The sequence below is a fragment of the Patella vulgata genome, chromosome 6 (assembly GCF_932274485.2).
Source record: "Patella vulgata chromosome 6, xgPatVulg1.2, whole genome shotgun sequence".
NCBI lineage: Eukaryota > Metazoa > Mollusca > Gastropoda > Patellidae > Patella > Patella vulgata.
Window position 1 is genome coordinate 11,950,239 of NC_065884.2, and position 19,940 is coordinate 11,970,178.

The 19,940-nt window shown below is 36.6% G+C and overlaps 1 protein-coding gene across 6 annotated transcripts in view; it reads left to right on the plus strand.

Moving 5' to 3' along the window:
* Positions 1-19,588, plus strand: part of LOC126824256 (tRNA (guanine-N(7)-)-methyltransferase non-catalytic subunit wdr4) — an 84,532-nt gene extending 64,944 nt beyond the window's left edge. For 4 of the 6 annotated variants that reach the window (XM_056101548.1, XM_056101550.1, XM_056101549.1 and 1 more), the window contains 7 exons: positions 5,805-5,961; positions 7,156-7,268; positions 7,736-7,793; positions 8,365-8,522; positions 9,698-9,893; positions 13,962-14,034; positions 18,595-19,588. In XM_056101548.1, coding sequence (XP_055957523.1) covers positions 5,805-5,961; positions 7,156-7,268; positions 7,736-7,793; positions 8,365-8,522; positions 9,698-9,893; positions 13,962-14,034; positions 18,595-18,749 — 910 coding nt within the window. In that variant the 3' untranslated portion in view covers positions 18,750-19,588. The remainder of the gene's footprint in view (positions 1-5,804; positions 5,962-7,155; positions 7,269-7,735; positions 7,794-8,364; positions 8,523-9,697; positions 9,894-13,961; positions 14,035-18,594) is intronic. The other 2 variants (XR_008788393.1, XR_008788394.1) reach the window with 2 other exon arrangements.
* Positions 19,589-19,940: the final 352 nt, after the last annotated feature.

Consider the following 19,940-nt stretch of genomic DNA (forward strand, 5'->3'; position numbering starts at 1 on the left):
ATCTTCCCGTCTCTGACTTGTAAATAGGTCAAGGAATGGAGGTGGGGGAGGGGTAACATTTTGTTAAACATGCATTATCCAAGAGCTAAATCTGCCTATTGCAGGTCTTTCTTTCGGCCTGCTTTAAATGTTATAAAAACTATTAATTGGACATTTATTAGCATGACAAGACCATAATCAAATCTCGATGCCATCGGATAAGTTCAATTTTAAGTAGATTAGAATGGTGAATCAAGGCTATTGCATTATCTATTTTTGAGCTATTATAGCAAGAGTGGCCAGCTCTTTATCTAAATCTTACATAATGTATCTTTAATATTGAACTAGGGTCATTTTATGACTAAAATACATTAATATTTGTTTTTTTCGTTTATTGCTATGGTTGATGAGGCATTCAATGGGGAGAATTTTGCCAGGGCATCATACTTCCCAGGTAATATCACCTTTAAACTTCGACTGGCAAATTGACATTTTGTTCAAATAGAACTCGGGTCATTTTAAAACTAAAATATGTTTGTTTTGTATTTCTATGATTAGATGTGGCATTCAAGTGGAGAATTTTTCCAGGGTATTGGATTTCCTAGTAAATCTTTCAATTTCAACTACTAAATTAACAGTTCGTCATTTCATCCACACACCACCCTCTTAGTTATTGCCTGAAACATGAATGTTCTTGTTGGTTCATCCCGGTATTGGAATTTTAAAAGCTTGGTTTCCACTTGTCAGTGGTGTCACCTGTAAGGCTGAGAAAGACACTGTTACCTATGTCACTTGACAGTTGGAATTTGATGAAGAATATATAAGCAGAAATGCTGCAACATGTGACTATAGAAGGAGAGATAACCATATGTTAGTTTCAAAGGGACTGTTGAGAGGTTAAACTCTATATTTCTCTCCTGTCAGTCCACCCATTCGGTTGTGTCCAAGAGTAGGCGTCCTGGCAAAATGTCCCTCATAGCACACTGAATGGTATAAGCCTGTCTTCATTAGCACCGTTAGTGCAGAACAGTACGGCGTTAAACCCCATTTCATTTCATTTTCAAATCTGACATGTGGTTCTTCCACTGCTGAACCCCCGATGCCCAAGTGAATTATCAGAATCAAGTTGTGCTATATGTTAGTCCCAAAATGACCTAGTTTGTGTTCAGTGGATGATAAACCCCATTTCTCTCTCTCTCCAAATCTAACATTAGGGAGAGGAGTTTGACTGAGGCGAACCGTATCCTATTTAGCGAAAATTCAATCGCTAAAATCTCAGTTCAGATTTGATCAATTTGACTGAAATTTTCAGCAAATTCCCTTTACATTATCTAGTTTTTAACTATTATAGTAAGAACTGCCAGCTCTTTATCTAATCTCCCATAATGTATAGATTTTAATAAATTATGAATTTTTAAAGTGCATTCTTTCCAGTAAACTGCCCAAGAGTGCTAGTCATATATTTACTTTGAAATTAATGTATTTTAACTGTGTTCAATGTTTCAAAGTGTTCAGTGTTTCTGATCTCCTGATATGGATTGGAAGTCTATTCCATTAAAAAAACTTTTACTATAGTTCCGCCCTGAATACAGTGAATATTTTCAAGATCTTGTTCATTCATCAAATTCTTTCTCATTCATCATCTGTCAATAAAAACATCTGGTTGCAAAGATTAAAACATTGAGATGTTTTCCATATTGTTTTGACCTGGACAAAAAGAACATGGCCGACAAGGGCTCTCTTTAAGCTATGTAAATAAAAACTGTGATTAGGACTACTGTGTGCTTTCAATAATATCTTTCATTGAAATACAATGATTTAAAAAGAAAAGGGATTCTTCATGATCATCCAGAATAAAGGGCTCATAAAAGGGTTTTCAGAATCCCCTATAGAAAACACTTAAAATACTACCAGTTGATAAAAGAAGGAGACTCTTTAAAGGTCTGTGTAAAATATTTGAAAGAAAAACAAAGGTAGACTTCAGGATTAAAGATAAAACCCAATTTTTTTTTTATTCTTGTCGGATAGTGAGGCAATTTTCTCCATGTCATTGATTGGTTGATTGGATTTTCTGCATATGGTTCAACACTCGATGTGTTGTTCTGCTCGTTGAGTTGCCAATAACCCGTCAAACATCTCTAGCGACCTGTCAATCATAGACAGACAAATTAGAGAGCACTGCTGAACCGTTACAAGATGGTCTCTGCCTGGAATCGGCTCAGGTGTGCAGATGACAAGTTAATGACACACCTTTGCTAATTGTAGGTGCGTTAATCGAAGAAAATTACGGAACAAATAAAAATATTTGATTGGTTAGTTATTATCTGCGACAAGTGATAGCTCATTAGACCCTCTTCACTGGGTCATCACAATAATGGCAATATTTTTTTTTTCCTTTCAAGAAAATGCTGTATTAATGTTCATTGTTACTAATTCAACAGAAACATCTGGTGCCAACATTTTTGTCCCAGGAACTCTGTGATAATTCCTGTAAACGCCAAACAAACTATAGAATTAAAAATAAATGAATCCTTCATTCTAATGCCTGTCCTGTTCCATCATGGCACTGTGGCCTTTCTGTCTCTCAATGAAACAAGTTAACATTAGATCATCCATTATTAATTGACATGAAACCATTAATGAGTTATGAAAATGGAGAGAGAAAAAAGGGAGAATTAGAATTTAACATCCGCTAGTTTTGATCCCAGACTTTTATGTGACAAGGAGTAGGGTGGGTCGCCTGTCCAAACTTGTGGGGTTTTTTACGGGTCCTCCATCTCCTGAAGACCCCTACCTTCAACCGTTTTATTGAAATAAAAGTATATCATATGTTAGTCCCGAAATGACCTAGTTTGTGTTGAGTGGCCAGTAAACCCTATTTCCATCTCTCTTTAAATTATTTGATAATGAACACATCTTGATAAATGGTTGACAATCGTCCATCTTTGTACCATAATCTACAGTCCAATCTGACAGCCAAATTTTCCGTTAAACTTGACTGTCGAAAGTTTGTAAACCATCGTTATTTGTAGTTATCCATATCTACTCGAGGAGAATTATCAATCATTGGTATCTAACGTTTCCACGAAGTCCAGATGCCACGCATATTATGAGTTGCGTTTAAAAACAGTTCACATCGCATCACGAAAACTTCCCATTAAGCCTGACATATCAGATTCAACGAATATGACGCCAATTTTCTGCACGGCAGCCAAAAATGTGATGATTATCTCCGTGTTAAACAAACTGATGGTTTGCTATACATCGCTAAACATGAGGGTCGTCAATATCCTACGTAATGGAGCAAAAGTCATTTATGCTATCAATCACGACACTGGACTGATTATATTTAGTAATCTGATAAATGCATAAATTGAACGCGTAACCTCATCTGCGTGCTTTATGGTTAGTTAAATGATGGCGAGATAATGATACTCCTTTTTTCGGGGTGAAAACTTTTACTTTATTGTGGAGTCTCTTACAAAGTGATTTAATTCTATAGTTTAATTAGGGTTGTTATGATGATCTTATCCAATTCATATTCATCGTAAATTCAAAAAAAAAAAGGTTCAGATATTGAAGATTTTATCTATTAATCCTATATAATGTTTATCGGTTGATCTTTTAACAGTAATTTATTTGACACATTAAGGCCATATTACTTCCCTTTTAAGGTTTTTCTCTCGGTATCTGAATATCAAGGTAGATTTCAGGTAAATCTTCTGTCATTTACCTCTCGGCACTCAATAATTATAGGTTAAGGTCAACTAATTCTTTTTCCAAAACATTTGATACAATTTCTCTCGGTAGTCAACGAACAGTCAAGGTCTACTAATTGAGTGGTCGAATGGACTAATATGTGCGCTTTAAATCATAAGAGAGATAAAGAGAAATGGAGTTAAACGTCCACTCGACATAATTTACATCATTATGGGACTAACATATGGTTCAATTTTATTTCAATAATTCGCTTGCACATAGGGGTCTTTAGCAGTGGGAGGACACCAGAGGACCCTGAGAAAGCCCACCAGGATGGACAGGCGACCCTACTCCTTGTCACGTACAACCAGGCAATCGAAACCAGCTGACTCAATGATACAATGATAACCATTCGGCCACCCAACCCCAATTAAATCATAAGGCATAATCATTGAGTCAAGTACCATGTTTTGATCCCAAACATGTACGTGACAAGGAGTAGTGTCACCAGACTAAACACATGGGTTTTCCGCCGAATCCCCCAGTTTCCCCCCACTGCAATATGGGATCTAGTCCAAGATTTGTCGAAATTTTGAAAAGATTTACCATATAGAGGAGTAATAGATCACTGTAAATTTTGAACATTATGTCTGCTGGCAAAAAATATAAACCTCCAGTCAACTACTCTTTCTCTCTCTCGTCACTCTCTCTCTCTCCCTCTCTCTCTCTGTGGTATTTATGAGTAATATGAATATGTTTGTACTGACATAGTTATGAGGGAAAACATCACTTTGATGTAAGGTATAACATTGTGTTTTATTTTTAACTAAACGCAAAAATGCATTATAATAATTTCTAGCGGTAGACGGAAGGCAATTAACAGTAACAATACGACATTGAAATAAACCATTGTCATTTGTCTATGCTGATTATGAGTCAATAGGCTCTGGGTTTTGTAGTGGGTTCCGCTTAATGAAGCAGAACGTTTTACAACTCAAGTTTTCATATTTATAGATGATGATTTTCTATAAGAATAATTATTATTTTCATTAATTACATTTTCAACATCATTCTAGTAGTCTTTGTTCTATGCTTTTTTCTTTCTGTCTTGAATATAAAGTATTCTGATAAAAATCTTCTCCACATAGTTCTAATGAAGAACTGAATCAGAATAAAACATCAATTTTACACAAACCTTGTTTGATCATCCAAGTCTGACCTCTTTTGGATATAGTTACAAACCACAGAGCGGAAAGACCTTTGGAATTAATTCTTTAAATTTATTATTAGTTCATTTTCCGTCTGAATAATATAATAAAAGAAATTATTTGATCATGAATAAAGTTCCAGGTGATATGAATATTTTAAGGTTAAGAAACTGTTTTTTGTTTTGTTTTTTTCTCATTTGTGTGTTAAAGATGTTTTATAAGCAATTATACTGTTAAAATGGGTTTTTTTGTTGGCCAGGTACTTCCATAGAAAGTGATGGGGTGGGGAGTGGGGGGTTAGTATGTTAATCTACCTGTCCACCTGTCTGTGTATTCTACATAATTTTTGAAACACAATAACTCATTAGCTGCATTAGCTCCAACCTCGTGTGTTTTCTCTGGGTCCTCCGGTTTTCTCTCCCTGCTAAAGACCTGACTATGTTTGATGATGAGCACTTTCCACTCAGGCTAAGCAGAGATAAGCAATTTGATTTATTGATGGTTTGAAACAATGATAACTCTGATTGTAATTGGTATATAGTTTCATTATGCTCAGGTTAAGCAGGGTGGTAAGCAATTTTTTGCTTGATCCTTTATAAACAGGTAAATGTGCAAATAATTAATAAGTGTCATCTATTTTTATTAGGATTTAGGCGGACATTGAGGTGATTGAGGGAACATTAACCTCATTGTTTGTTCATTATTCTACATGGGTTCGGTGGTCATGCACTTTAGATCATGGGGTTCATCATTGAGTCAAATGGTGTGGTTTCTGTTCCATACTTCTACGTGTCCAAACCTGTGGGTTTTCTCAGGGTCGGCCAGTTTTCTCTCATAGCTAATGAAAGACCCCTATGTGCAAACAAATTATTGAAATTAGATCTAAAATCTCATATAATATATTTTGGTATATTTCAGGTGTGTTGTACGCCGATGTACAGGTGTTGTGTTCAGTCAGGATGAGACATCCGTCATCATATCGGATAAATCTGGAGATGTGTACAGGTTTGTCGTACATGATGAGAAGAAGGAAGGAGAATTATTACTCGGACATTTATCCATGCTCCTAGATTTGGTACGTACTGAAATATATACAGAATTATAACAAGCATCATTGACTAAGTATGGACCTAATCTGATAAAACACAGATCTTATTTTGTTTCATTTTATATTGTTCAAAATTTTCTTTTACCTGTTTTCACTACACTAGGATCTGGAAGAGTTTTTAAATAACCTACTTTCTGGTGAGGATAAGCCAACTAGATGGTCTGTTTTTATCGTCTGGCACTAAGTATGGACCCCACAATTACAAAAGATACTTGTCATCAATTTAACCATATATTGGTCCTATAATATTTATAGGGTACTGAATATATACAGAAAAGTAACATACATCATTGACTAAGTATGAAGTACATTAGAATACAATATTTATCATAACAAATTACTACAAATTATTTTTGTCGAAGTCTGGATATATTTACGGGAATGGAAGCTTATAATTTTAAAACCTATTTCCTACAGGGAACTCGACATTTAACCCAATTCTGGCCGGTTTGTTTCAAAATGGATTAAGAACCCTGGTATGAATCCCTCAATTGAAAATATTCCTGTCATCCATAGCCATATGGGTTCCATGCTATGTAGAGCACTGAAAACTAAACAAGAATGTCCTGGAATTAAAACACCTTATGGGAAGAGTGGAATCTTCTTGATTTTTCAAGCCCAGCTCTCCCTTATCTTAAAAGGACTAGATACTTCATTGATTGGTGTTAAAAAAAATATAAGTGTAGATTTAATTAAATTTGATGTGTTGATTTGTTTGGTATCTGTTTACCTATAAGATGTGGGGAGAATGGTCTTAACGTGTGCATCTTATATCAACTGGCGTGGTTTCGAATCCCCAGTTGTACGTGACAAGGAGTAGGGTCGCCTGTCCAAGCTCGTGGGTTTTCTCCGGCTCCTCCGGTTTCCTCCCACTGGCAAAGACCCCTACGCACAAGCGAATTATTGAAATAAAATTGAACCATGTGTTAGTCCCGAAATGACCTAGTTTGTGGCGAGTGGACGTTGACCCCCCTTTCTCTCTCTCTCTCTCTCTCGCTCTCGCTCTGATTGAGTCATTTGGCGTAGTTGCAGCCTCAGGATTGTAGTGATAATAATAGAGTTCTTTGGGTTTTCCTCTTCACAGCTACAGAACCCTTCATGATTTACCATAAATACCCATGAAATCCCATTAAAATCAAATAAAATGTAATTTATTTTCAGATTTTAATAAAGAATGATAAGTATGTGGTGACAAGTGATCGAGATGAAAAGATGCGAATTAGTTGTTATCCTAACTGTTATAACATTCATTCATTCTGTCTAGGCCATACCCAGTAAGTAATTATCCTGTTATAACATCCATTTATTCTGTCTAGGCCACATCTAGTAAGTAATTACTCTGTTATAACATTCATTCATTCTGTCTAGGCCACACCCAGTAAGTAATTATCCTGTTATAACATCCATTTATTCTGTCTAGGCCACATCTAGTAAGTAATTACTCTGTTATAACATCCATTCATTCTGTCTAGGTCACACCCAGTGAGTAATTATCTTGTTATAACAACCATTCATTCTGTCGAGGCCACACCCAGTAAATAAATTTCGTTGTTATAAATAATATCTATATGGTCAGTTATCTTCCCTTGTAAAAACTCTTAACTCTACCCATTTGGCAGATGAAAGGAAATTAAGGTTTGCCCCCCCCCCCACACACATATCGGATGAACGTAAATTAAGGTCCACCCAATCCACACCTTTGATAAAAGTAAAATACAGGCTATTATTATTATTATTACAGGTATGTTAGTAGTATGGTTTATGATGAAGAAGATGATCTATTGATATCTGGATCTGGGGTAGGTACCATATTTTACCCTCTTCGGTTACCCTTTCTTACCCTCTTCTCTGATTACCCTATCTTATGCTCTTCAGGTACCCTATTTTATCTTTTCAGTTACCTTACCTTACCCTCTTCAGTTACCTTAACCTATCCTTTTTAGTTACACAATCTTACCCTTTCCGATTACCCTATCTTACCCTTTCTGATTACCCTATCATTCTCTTTTTAGTTACCCTATCTTACCCTCTTCAATTACCTTATCTTACAGGATATGGAATAAATATATTATGTAATATATAATCAGAATATGAAATAATAGTAAATATGTTTTGTTATATATAGGATTGTACCATCCAAATATATTATGTTATATATAGGATTGTATAATATATTAAGTTATATATAGGATTGTATAATATATTATGTTATATATAGGATTGTATAATATGACATGTTATCTATAGGTTTGTATAATATATTATGTTCTATATAGGATTGTATAATATATTATGTTATATATTATTTATAGGACTGTATAATTTAGTATAGTATTTATAGGATTGTATAATATAGAATGTTATTTATAGGATTGTACAATCAGAATATGGAATAATGATGGACAGGAACAGCATTGTCAGAAGTGTCGATGTCCGTATAATTCATCCGAAACTGAATCGGAACAATCTTACATTAGACGACTAGCATATAATCCAACCAAGAAAATATTAGCTGTATGTTTTGGCAGGTGAGTACATATTTGTGGGAAATGTTTGATTATTGTAATTGACACTGACTGATGTAATGTGAATTTCAGTTGCTTCACTAGTTGTCAGAAAAAATAAATTGCGTACGATGGGGAACCCGCCATTCTTATAACAAAGTTACTTGCGAAAACAAACCAAAAATTTTGAGTTACATAAATCCTTTGATGATAAATCATATGCCACAGTGTATATGCAGACAACAAGTTTCAAAATGTGCAAATCGTTTAAAATCATTTTGTATTTTCACACCATCCGAAGGACAAGATGTTCACTGTACCACTGACATAATGGAAAATCCTGTGCAACTTTCTCTTTGGTGGTTGATAAAGTAATATAGGCCTAATACTCAAATAGATTATCGCATGTGAGCAATTGCAGGACATTTTGGCTGGTTTTCGGGACATGGGACTTAGAAGCATTTTGTGGGACTGTCGCACGAAATGCGGGACAGGTGGTCACCCTAGTTTACATATGTAACGAGAAGATAACACCAACTAGTTATTTTATTAGCAATGTGTTACTGTACAGAATTAAATCTAAGAGGATTGAAATGAAATGAAATGAAATATGGTTTAACGCCCTACTGTTCTGCTCCTATACTGGGCTAATGAAGATGGGCATACGCCATACAGTGTGCTATGAGGGAAATTTTGCCCAGGCAGCGGCACTATCACCTACTCTTATATCGAATTCCAACTGCCAAGGGATCTTTTACATGCATTCCAATGTATACACGGGACCTCGGTTTTTCGTCTCATCCCTAAGAGGATTGAACAATTAATGTAGAAGCAGATTGATATCTATGGAAACACGATTTGGAAACAATGAATCTATTGACAGGCTACAGAAAGATCGTTTGAGAATGATGATAACATTATGTACCGGTACACAGGGGGCTACACTATAGGGGGTTTGTGATGGCTTAGTGGTCTAGAGTGTCACGTTTCAAGCTCGTACTGGCCGGTCACCTCTGGCTTGCGGCCGTGGTTTTGAACCTCTGGGCGTGCTCTAAGCATAATAAAACAAGACAACTTGTCTGCGATGTCACCATCGGTGGAAGCAGATGTTAAACACTAATAGAAGAAGACCACTAATAAAAAACAGATACTTATTGTCACTGGTATAAACTTAGTGACTTTTTTTTTTGTTTTTCCAGATATTTAAATATAGAAATTTACCAATTAACGTCATGTAAAGAAACGACATCATTAGAATTACTAGAGACATTACCAGTTGAGAGTGAGATATGGGATGTGGGATTTGATGAGAGTGGTAGATTATGGGTTGTACAATCTCTAGAGGATAAATATATCTCAGTGTATAATCTCATTGAACAACAAGATCAAATAAAGGTAAGATAAAAAAAACCCCACAGTTTTCCAGCGAACATTGATAGGTGTTGTCCGTATTACACAGGTAACAAAGCATATATATAAATATCTGTATGTCAGTAACTGTGTTTGTATCTATACTTTGAAGTTTTCTCTTTTTTTGTGTTTTGTGTGATGAAATGAAAGGTAGGCTGTTGTTTGTGTTATTTTTGGTTCTGTTTACAACTGGTTACAACCAGGTGTTACGTTCATACAGCAGGTATAGACAATACAATTTGGTATTAAACTCATACAGGTTTCATGGATGCTTGGTTAATTTGTTGAAAGGCAGAAAAAAAGTTCATATATCTGCTTTTTAAGAGCACTCGATTCCAGTTTTTTATTGAGTGACTTAATAATGCCATAGGCGTAGGGGCTCGATGACAGTTAGGGGGGCAGAACCCGAAATGCCCGAAAGAATTTCGGGTTTACAGACTGCAGCGACCTTGTATACCCCCCCCCCTCCCCCAAAGACAATTTTGGAATATTTGACTGCTGCAAACACGTTTTCCTGCTATTGCAGCCGTTGAACAAAGTAACTTCAAAGTGGTCTAATATAGCCTAATTCAGGTGGCTGACTCGGAATTCCAATCAATCGTTTACAGTCCTCGAAGACGGGACCGTTAGGAGAAAATTTTGAAAATTTAACTGTCGCAAACGCATTTTCCTGCTATTTCAGCCGGTGAACAAAGCAACTTCAAAGTGGTCGAATATATATTATAGCCTTATTAAGGTGGCTGAATTCCAATCAATCGTTTACAGTCAACGAAGACGGGACCGTTGGGAGAAAATTTTGAAAATGTAACTGCCGCAAACGCGTTTTCCTGTTATTCCAGTCTGTGAATACAGTAACTTCAATTTGGTCCAATATAACCTACCTGGCTGACCCGAATTCCAAACAACCAATCAATCGTCGCGCGGTATATGGAGGCCTCACCCTCCCGGAAAAAAATTTGAAAATTTAATCACCATAAATGCGTTTTCTGCTATTCTAGCCCGTGTAAGCAACTCCAAAAGTATCCAATGGTTTTGTAACTGAAATCCCACTCTGAATTCTAACCATCCAATCAGACTGTTGCATCTGCATTCACAAATAATAATCGATGCCTGAAAAATGTCGCACAAAGTAGAGTGGCTCCAGACAAAATGTTTTAATCCATAGTCAACTCAGTACAAATTCGTGATATTCAATTACAAGAAAAGTAAAATTAGTGTTTTATTAGGGCTCGGTGACAGTTAGGGAAGCAAAACTAGAAATGCCCGAAAAATTTCGGATTTATAAACAGCGGCGGCGGTTTTCTTTGAGAGGCGAATGACCCGCCAAGAAAATTTTGGAATATTTGACGGTCGCAAACGCGTTTTACTGCTAGTTTCCTCTGCCGCTTTCCGGCCCGATGCCCGTTTTTCGGGGAATACCTATTTTCGGGCAATACCGTTTTTTCGGGCATACCTATAATAAGAGAGCTTCGGGCATATTTTCGGGCATATGCAGTGGACAAGAAAAAGACGAGAAAATACTTTTCGGGCAGTGTGGATCTCATAGAAATAAGTTAGTTATATTTTTTCTCTAAACGTTCATAGAAAAAAAAGGTCGTCAAATTTTTCATTGCCCGAAAATAAATTTTTTGGGGGGCAAATGTCCCCCCTGCCCCCACGGCTCCTACGCCTATGGATAATGCTGAACAGTTTAAAGGGGTTACATAACCTTTTTTTAGAGCACTCAATTCCAGTTTTTTATTGAGTTGCTTGATAATGTCCAGCTGTTTTGTAATGTTCTTCCTGAATAGTTTGGAGAGGTTAAATAATGTTCAGCTGTTTGGTGTTCCCCCCCCCCTCCCCCCCCCCGAACAGTTTAAAGGGGTTACATAACTTTTAAGAGCACTCGATTCAAGTATTTTATTGAGTAACTGGATAATCTCAAGCTGTTTGGTAATGTTCCCCCCAAACAGTTTAAAAGGGGTTACATAACTGTTTAAGAGCACTCGATTCCAGTTTTTTATTGATTGACTTGATAATTGTGACCCTTGACAGTTGGAATTCGAAATAAAAGTAGGCCATAGCGCCGCTGTCCGAGCAAAATTCCCTCATAGCACACTGCATGGCATATGCCCGTCTTCATTAGCCCAGTAGGAGCAGAACAGTAGGGTCTTTCTTTGAGCCTTAAATGTTATAGAAATTATTAATCAGACATTTATTAACATGATAAAACCATAATCAACTCTCGATGTCATCAGGTGGCCCCGATTTTAAGTAGATTAGAACAGTTTGGCCATTTCATGATTTAATTTAAAAATGGCAAAGCGAGGTTAAGTCTCGAATGACCAGTACGGTAGTTATGATCAATGCACACTTCTTGTCATAACTACAACCATTGGTAACTTCGCTCAAAATAAAGTAATTTGAATGAAATTTTCAATATGTTATTAATTTTGCATTATCTATTTTTGAAATATTATAGTGAGGATGGCCAGCTCTTTATCTAAATCTTACATAATGCCCCTTTAACATAACAACTTAATGTTGGTATTGTACGTGCGGTTTTATTGTGTATTTTAGTGTTTATATTATATTTTATTGTGCATTTTAGCACCGCTGGCTATAACTACTTTCATTTTTTAAAAATTAAATACACTTATATGGATATACTACTTTTGAATTTATTAAAGATACATTATGGGAGATTCGATAACGAGTTGGCAGTTCTCACTATAAAAGTTAAAAACTAGATAATGTAAAGGCAATTTGCTGAAAATTTCATTCAAATTGATCCACTATGAACCGAGAACTAAGTGATTGAAATTTCTGCCTAGCTTCGATCATCATTACTAAAGTCATTACGATAAACAGCATAATCTCGATTATCCATTTAATCGTTAAATCGTGAAGGAAAGTTATGCAGTAAATTGGCTCATAATCCACTAAAGATCGCAGGTTAGCGATGCCATCTAGAGTTGATTATGGTCTGGATAGGTTAATTAATGTCTAATTAATCATTTAGATAACATTTCAGGCCTAAAGAAAGACCTGCAATAGACAGATTTAGCTCTTGCATAATGTAGGCTATGTTTAACATACACATATCGTTTTCAAGCAAATTATCTGTATGTGTATTGAAAGTAGCATGTTATTAAATTCAGAAGTTGTATATCCATATACGTGTATTCAATTTGTGAAATCTACTTCTGTATGTCTTATAAGGATTACGGGGGGTTGGATGACTGAATGGTTAGCATGTGCGCGCTGTATCATAAAGCCTGTCATTGAGTCAACTGGCGTGGTTTCGAATCCCCAGTTGTACGTGACAAGGAGTAGGGTCGCCTGTCCAAACTCATGGGTTTTCTCTGGGTCCTTCGGTTTCCTCCCACTGCTAAAGACCCCTACGCGCAAGCGAATTATTGAAATAAAATTAAACCATATGTTAGTCCCGAAATGACCTAGTTTGTCTCGAGTGGACGTTAAACCCTGTTTCTCTCTCTCTCTCTTATAAGGATTACTTTCATTTTCGAAACAATGTTTTAATTTACTGCAGATAAATTTGAAATCTCAATAATTCATTATTTAATATTTTTTCTTCCTTCAAATGGGATCTGTATCTTTAATCTGATTCAGAGATAATTGATTTGTATGTATATTTAATTATATTATTACAGAGTAAACAATAAAGTGGGGGACCCCTCGGGACTACATCTTATCGTTAATGCCATCCGGTGCGAATGTTCTTTAAGTGTGAATCCATTTGAATTCATTGGCTTTCCTTACGGCATCCTGTTTGCCGTTATCTGGGTCAGTCTTAAAAAGCTCTATAATTTTAATCATAACATTTCTACTCGTATGCACACTTTTCGGAATAATCGACTCCGGTGCCAAAGATCGACTCCGGTCCATCTGTGACATCACATGTGCTCCGGTGCCCACCGACACTATACATAGAGGGCCACCGCACATCCTCATTTAAGCCTGAAGAGTTCGAATAAGAACGAAACTAGTAGCTGAGAGAAATCTGGGAAGGCTGTTCGCCTATTTACAGATTTTTTACTTATATTATTACAGTTAGAGAAATGTGTTGAAGAGAAGATATGTAATACTGTAAATGAGCTCAATAGTCTTAAAGAATTCTTTACAGGTGAATATTGTCTTTTCTATTTAGTGTTTTAATGCATTAGTGGGGTTGGGTGGCCGACTGGTTAACACACGTGCATTCGATCAGAAGGTCTGTCATTGGGTAAAGTGGCGTAGTTTCGATTCCTCGCTTGTACATTAAGAGGAGTAGGGTCATCTGTTCAACCTCGTGGATTTTGTCCGGGTCGTCTGGTTGCCTTCCACTGCTAAAGATCATTCGCACAAGCAAATTATTGAAATAAAATTGAACCATATGTTAGTCTCGAAATGATCTAGTTTATGTTGAGTCGACCTTAAACCCCATTTCTCTCTCTCTTTAATGAATTATTGGAGAGGTGGTGGGACAGTTATTTGGCGGTTAGTACAATTTGACCAAAATGAACCCTTTACTGTTGGGTGTTTTTAATGAATTATACTCTTCAAAAAAAAGTAGGGGATATTGAAATGCAAATACCTATGCAGATTGTGATGTGATAAATAGTCATGGACACTTGACATGCTTCGAGAGTATGTTCACAGATGAAGAACTTATCGCCCCAACAGAACCACTGTGCTGCACACACGACACACAATAGCGCCATACATGTGGGAGGGGTTCATTGTCAAATTTGACACTTCAAGGAAGGGTTGATGAAAACTGCCATGTGCTGGTTTATCTATCCATGTTTGCTTTCCTATCGGTTCTTGCATAAGATTTACTGTTTAGCGTATCTTTGCTTTAGTGTATTAGTTTAATTTGATCAGGAGACGTGTTCGTCGACATCAACGTCAACCAACAACACTGCAAGAATTGACCGTGGCACTGCAAGAAAAGTGGGTCAGATTGCCCAAAATTGTGATTGGACAGTTGATTAGGAGCATGCCACGACGAATTGCTGAATGTCTGAGGATTGGTGGAGCAATTACTCATTATTAAGACAAAAATCCAAAACATCCATTTTCACTTTTGACGGTGTATCTCTTTGCGAGTGAAATGGGGCCGTCAGATAAGCTGCCCATATGAACTGTTTAGCTTCATGTATAGGCAATTGGCCTGTTATTAACATACACTGATTACCCCTAATAAAAACAGCAAGTGCATTTCCACAGTTTTGTATTGTTTCTAAATATCCCCTACTTTTTTTGAAGAGTATATATCGAATTACAACTGCCAAGGGATCTTTTACGTGCACACCAATGAGTACACAGGACCTTGTTTTTTTTAACCCATCCGAATGACTATACGTTGTTCCTTGCCACTGACTGGGAGGATCCGGAGGAAACTCATATGGTTAAGCAGGCGACCCTACTCCATGTCTCATTTATGGGAATCCTGTGGCTAAGTGGGTAAGACGCTGGCTCGCTAGCCTGGAGGTCGGGTGTTCGATCCCTGCATTGGCCGAGAAAGTTCATCCAGATTTTCCGGCGTGGTTTCCCCTTGTCAGTGATGCAGGATGGAGGGCCTGACAATGACAGCTGTCTAGTCCTTCGGATGATACAAAAAAACCGAGGTCTCGTGTAGACATTGGAATGCACGTAAAAGATCCCTTGGCAGTTGGAATTCGATATAAGAGTAGGCGATAGTGCCGCTGCCCGGGCAAAATTTCCCTCATAGCACACTGTATGATATATGCCCGTCTTCATTAGCCCAGGTTAGGAGCAGAACAGTAGGACGTTAAACCCCATTTCATTTCATTTCATGTCTCATTTATGTGTGGGATCGAAACCACAACGATTCGGCCACAGAACCCCCCTTATTGTGATAGATTTTAATGAAAAGTCTCTGGACATCGATGTATTAGTATATGGTTGTATTATTAATACCAGAAAAGTAATTCATTTTATTCCTTAATAAATAATGTAGGATAGTCGTCAGGTTGACCTTATAACAACAGGTGCCCAGTCAAATTGGAGAACTTTAAACTTTCAAAAATTAGACCATGAAGTTACAAAAACATAAGGAATTAGAAAAAAAATTTCTAAATACGTCAAGCAATAACGGAGGATGAGACAGTACTTGACGCGGTTAATAGACAACTATTATCGACAACTTCTAAAAGCTGACAAATTAAAAAAGCGAGGTTGTTAATATATGGCTAACTAGCGTTATTAGTCACATTTCATGGCGGTACGTCTCATCAATTAACCAATAAATAACGAGAAAAAAACTTGGGGGGTCATACAGCACATGTTTAATTTCATTAGCTAGACTAAGGATCTAGGGTGACGATATGACTGTCGTAATTTGTAAGATGGTTAAATATTTAGATGGGAGGGTAATTTGGCGGAAAGATCATCTGATACTTCCAGCAAGTCAACAGTCAATACAGGTTGTTAAAGAATGGAATATTTAATAGCAACAGACGTTCTTTAATCTAACACCACCAACGATACGTTAAGCTTCAACTACTTTCTACGTACATGCAACTTATAATCATTTCGTCCTCGGTCTGTATGATTTTTCACGATATTGTACTTGTCACGAGTAATGGCCACTGAGCTGATAAAAAAAAATGTCCTTCCTTGTCTTTCTTAAAGAATCGGGGGGTTGGTGTGTGCGCGTTAGATGATAAGGTCTATCATTGAGTCAAGTGGCGTGGTTACGATTCCCTGCTAATATGTGACGAGTATGGTTGCCTATCCAACTGCGTGATTTCTCTCCCAGTCCTCACACAGCTAAAGGCCCCTACCCTTCAAGTATCTCCTATAGAAAATATTTCATAATATTAATATAAAATCCACTAAAATTTCAGGAAAAATAAACACACAAAAAGAGATGAATATTGGTTTGAAATCTCAAAAAAAAACATGCTAATCCAAAATAATTTGAAAAAAACTGGAACATTCCAGATAAATGAAATGTGGAATCCATTGTTCTTGTAGACATAACCATCTTCATTAGCCCAGTCATTAGAAATGGGCTTTAACTTCATACTGTTCTGCTCCACACTTATCGAAACGTTGTGCTTTTGTATAATAAACCAGTGATTGTTGTCCCATATAACTGTGTTAGTTCTACTAAGAGACTGTTCATAATTTAAATGAAGTGAAATAGGCTTTAACATGCTATTTTCCTGCACCAACTGAGTAAATGAAGATAGACATGCCACCATGAACATGCGATCGTTCCAGATAAATAAAATGTGCTATCAGTGGTTCTAAAATACATACTCATATTGGGTTCAACTCAACCAAACTAAACCAAAAGAGACTTTTCATAATCTAAATGAAGTAAAATGGGGTTTAACATGCAACTTTTTGCACCATCTGGATTTATGAAGGGCCTACTCTTTTACATTCAATCAAACATGTACAAGTACCTCAATTATTTGTCCCCTCTGATCATAATATAAATATATTCTTCAGTGGATTTAAAGATTAAAACACAGTTACACTTCAGTTTGTAAAAGAAACATTTCTTTAATTCCTTTCTGTTTTAAAATAATAGGATCAACTTTTTAAATAATAGGTTCAACTTTTTAAATAATAGATTCATCGTTTTACATAATAGGATCAACTTTTTAAATAATTGATTCACCATTTTACATAATAGGATCACCTTTTTAAATAATAGGTTCACCTTTTTAAATAATAGTCCCAAACATTTTAAATTAGGAAAACCATGTATAATTTATTTCAATTAAGTTTGTCCAGCCAAGAAGGTTTATCAGTGCTAACATTGTTTTTTGTACATATAATTTACACTCTCTTTACTTACATGCACTATTCACTAGAATCTGTGTTCAGCAGAATTGCTGTGACCGCTTACAAAAAGTAGTTGCTCCAGCTGCTCGTAGTAATTTTACTGTAAAATAAACAGTTGCATTATCAGTAATCACTCAAGAGGATTGCTGTGACCTCTTACAAGATGTTGCTGAGAAGTAGCTGCTTGTTGGATTACAAGGAGATGTTGCTGAGAAGGAGTAGCTGGTCCAGCTGCTCGTAGGATTTTTACTGTAAAAGAAACAGTTACATCAGCGTATCATAACTTATAAAATCTTGTGGTTCGTCTGCTTTCATGAGTGGCATCTGTGAGACTGATAATTAAAATGTGTCTTTAGGATTGGATGTAAAACCATGGGATTAAAAATATACCACTAAACTCAATGACAGAACTTATGTTTATAAAGAACTCGACTACCTGGGGGGTTGGGTGGCTGAATGATTTAACAGATGTGTGTCAGATCACAAGGTCTGCCATTGAGTCAAGTGGTGTGGTTTTGATTTCCCACTCATATGTGACAAGGAGTAGGGTCACCTTCTTCTACCTCATTTGGTTTCCTCCCACAGCTAAAGACCCTACGTGAATGCAAATTATTTATATAAATTTGAACTGTATTGTGGAGTGGACCTTAAACCACCTCTCTCTCTCTCCCTCCCTCCCCTCTCTCTCTCTCCCCTCTCTCTCTCTCTCTCCCTCCCCCTCTCTCTCTCTCTCTCTCCCCCTCTCTCTCCCCCTCTCTCTCTCTCCCTCCCCCTCTCTCTCTCCCTCCCCCCCCTCTCTCTCTCTCTCCCCCCCTCTCTCTCTCTCTCTCCCCCTCTCTCTCTCTCCCTCTCTCATGGTTTTATGTATTTCTATTTTCAGCATCACAAAATATTGAATCTATTTATCCCAACTTGAAGAAGGTTAGAATCGACAATATGACAGAATATCTCCAACGGAAAGAGAAGAGGATACAGGGACAGAAACTAGATCCTCCCACTTATGTGTTTCAGGAGAAAAAACCTAAATTATCATGATTTTTTATATATATTTTTTTTTAAAACAACAAAGTATTTCATAAATCCATAAAATGATTAGACTTCTCATTTGAATGAAATAATTTCCATTTTTAAAAAAGAATATTTCAGTTTTTGTTACTTTTTTTATTTACCGTAAACCCTCCTCCTGTCAAAAGTGAGAGATAAAGAACCCAATCACTGATTCATGTACCTAATGTGAATGTGAAATGAAATGGAGTATAACATCCTACTGTTCTGCACCGAATTCCAACTGTTAAGGGTTTTATGTGCAAGTCAATATGTACACGGAACCTCAGTTTTTCGTCCCACGTACGTTGTCCCTTGCCAGGCCCTCCATCCTACAACACTGACTTTCTCTGCCACCGAATTCCAACTGTCAAGGGTTCTTTTATGTGCAAGTCAATATGTACACCAGACCTCGTTTTTTCGTACCAGGCCCTCCATCCTACACCACTCAACCACTGCTGCTCCCTTATGTCAATGTTACAACCTCTTCTGGTTTTACCCCTTCTGGTTTTGCTTATTTGCTAATTGCAAACACATGGAGGATTGGAGACAGAATTTAAAATGAAGTAATATCTGTGGAATCTTCGAAATTTGAGACTCAAGTATAGAAATGTATAAAAAGTTCCAAACATTGACAGTACATATTCTGTGCATTGTTGTAAACTTTCTGTTCTACTTGACTCAAGTCTGAACATGTATAAAATGAGCCTGGAAAATAAAATGTGGGATCATGGAAAAGTACAAAAGTGCAGAATTCACACTTTTTCAGTTCCAAACATTGACAGTACATATTCTGTGCATTGTATACTTTCTGTTCTAATTGTCTTTAAACATGCAAATAAATTATAAATTATAATTTTAAAAAGAAAGTTCAACATAGTCAATTTACTGCTCATGACTTATGCCCTTTGGACTCGGCAATGCCCTGAAGTTCTATCAGTGGTTAATAATCAGCATCAATCTGGCTAATGAATATAAGTATGCCCTATACATCTTTCTGTGGGCATATTTTATTTGCTATTATGAATGTCTATATCTAGAACAAAAATCAAGCATAAACAATCCAGTGGTCAAATTTGGGAAAATCGGGTAACAAGAGCATATGGATTTGACACTAAATAGAAAGTAGTGTACAGGTGTCCACAAAAGTGTAAGCATACCCTGTCTGGAAATAATGCAGTT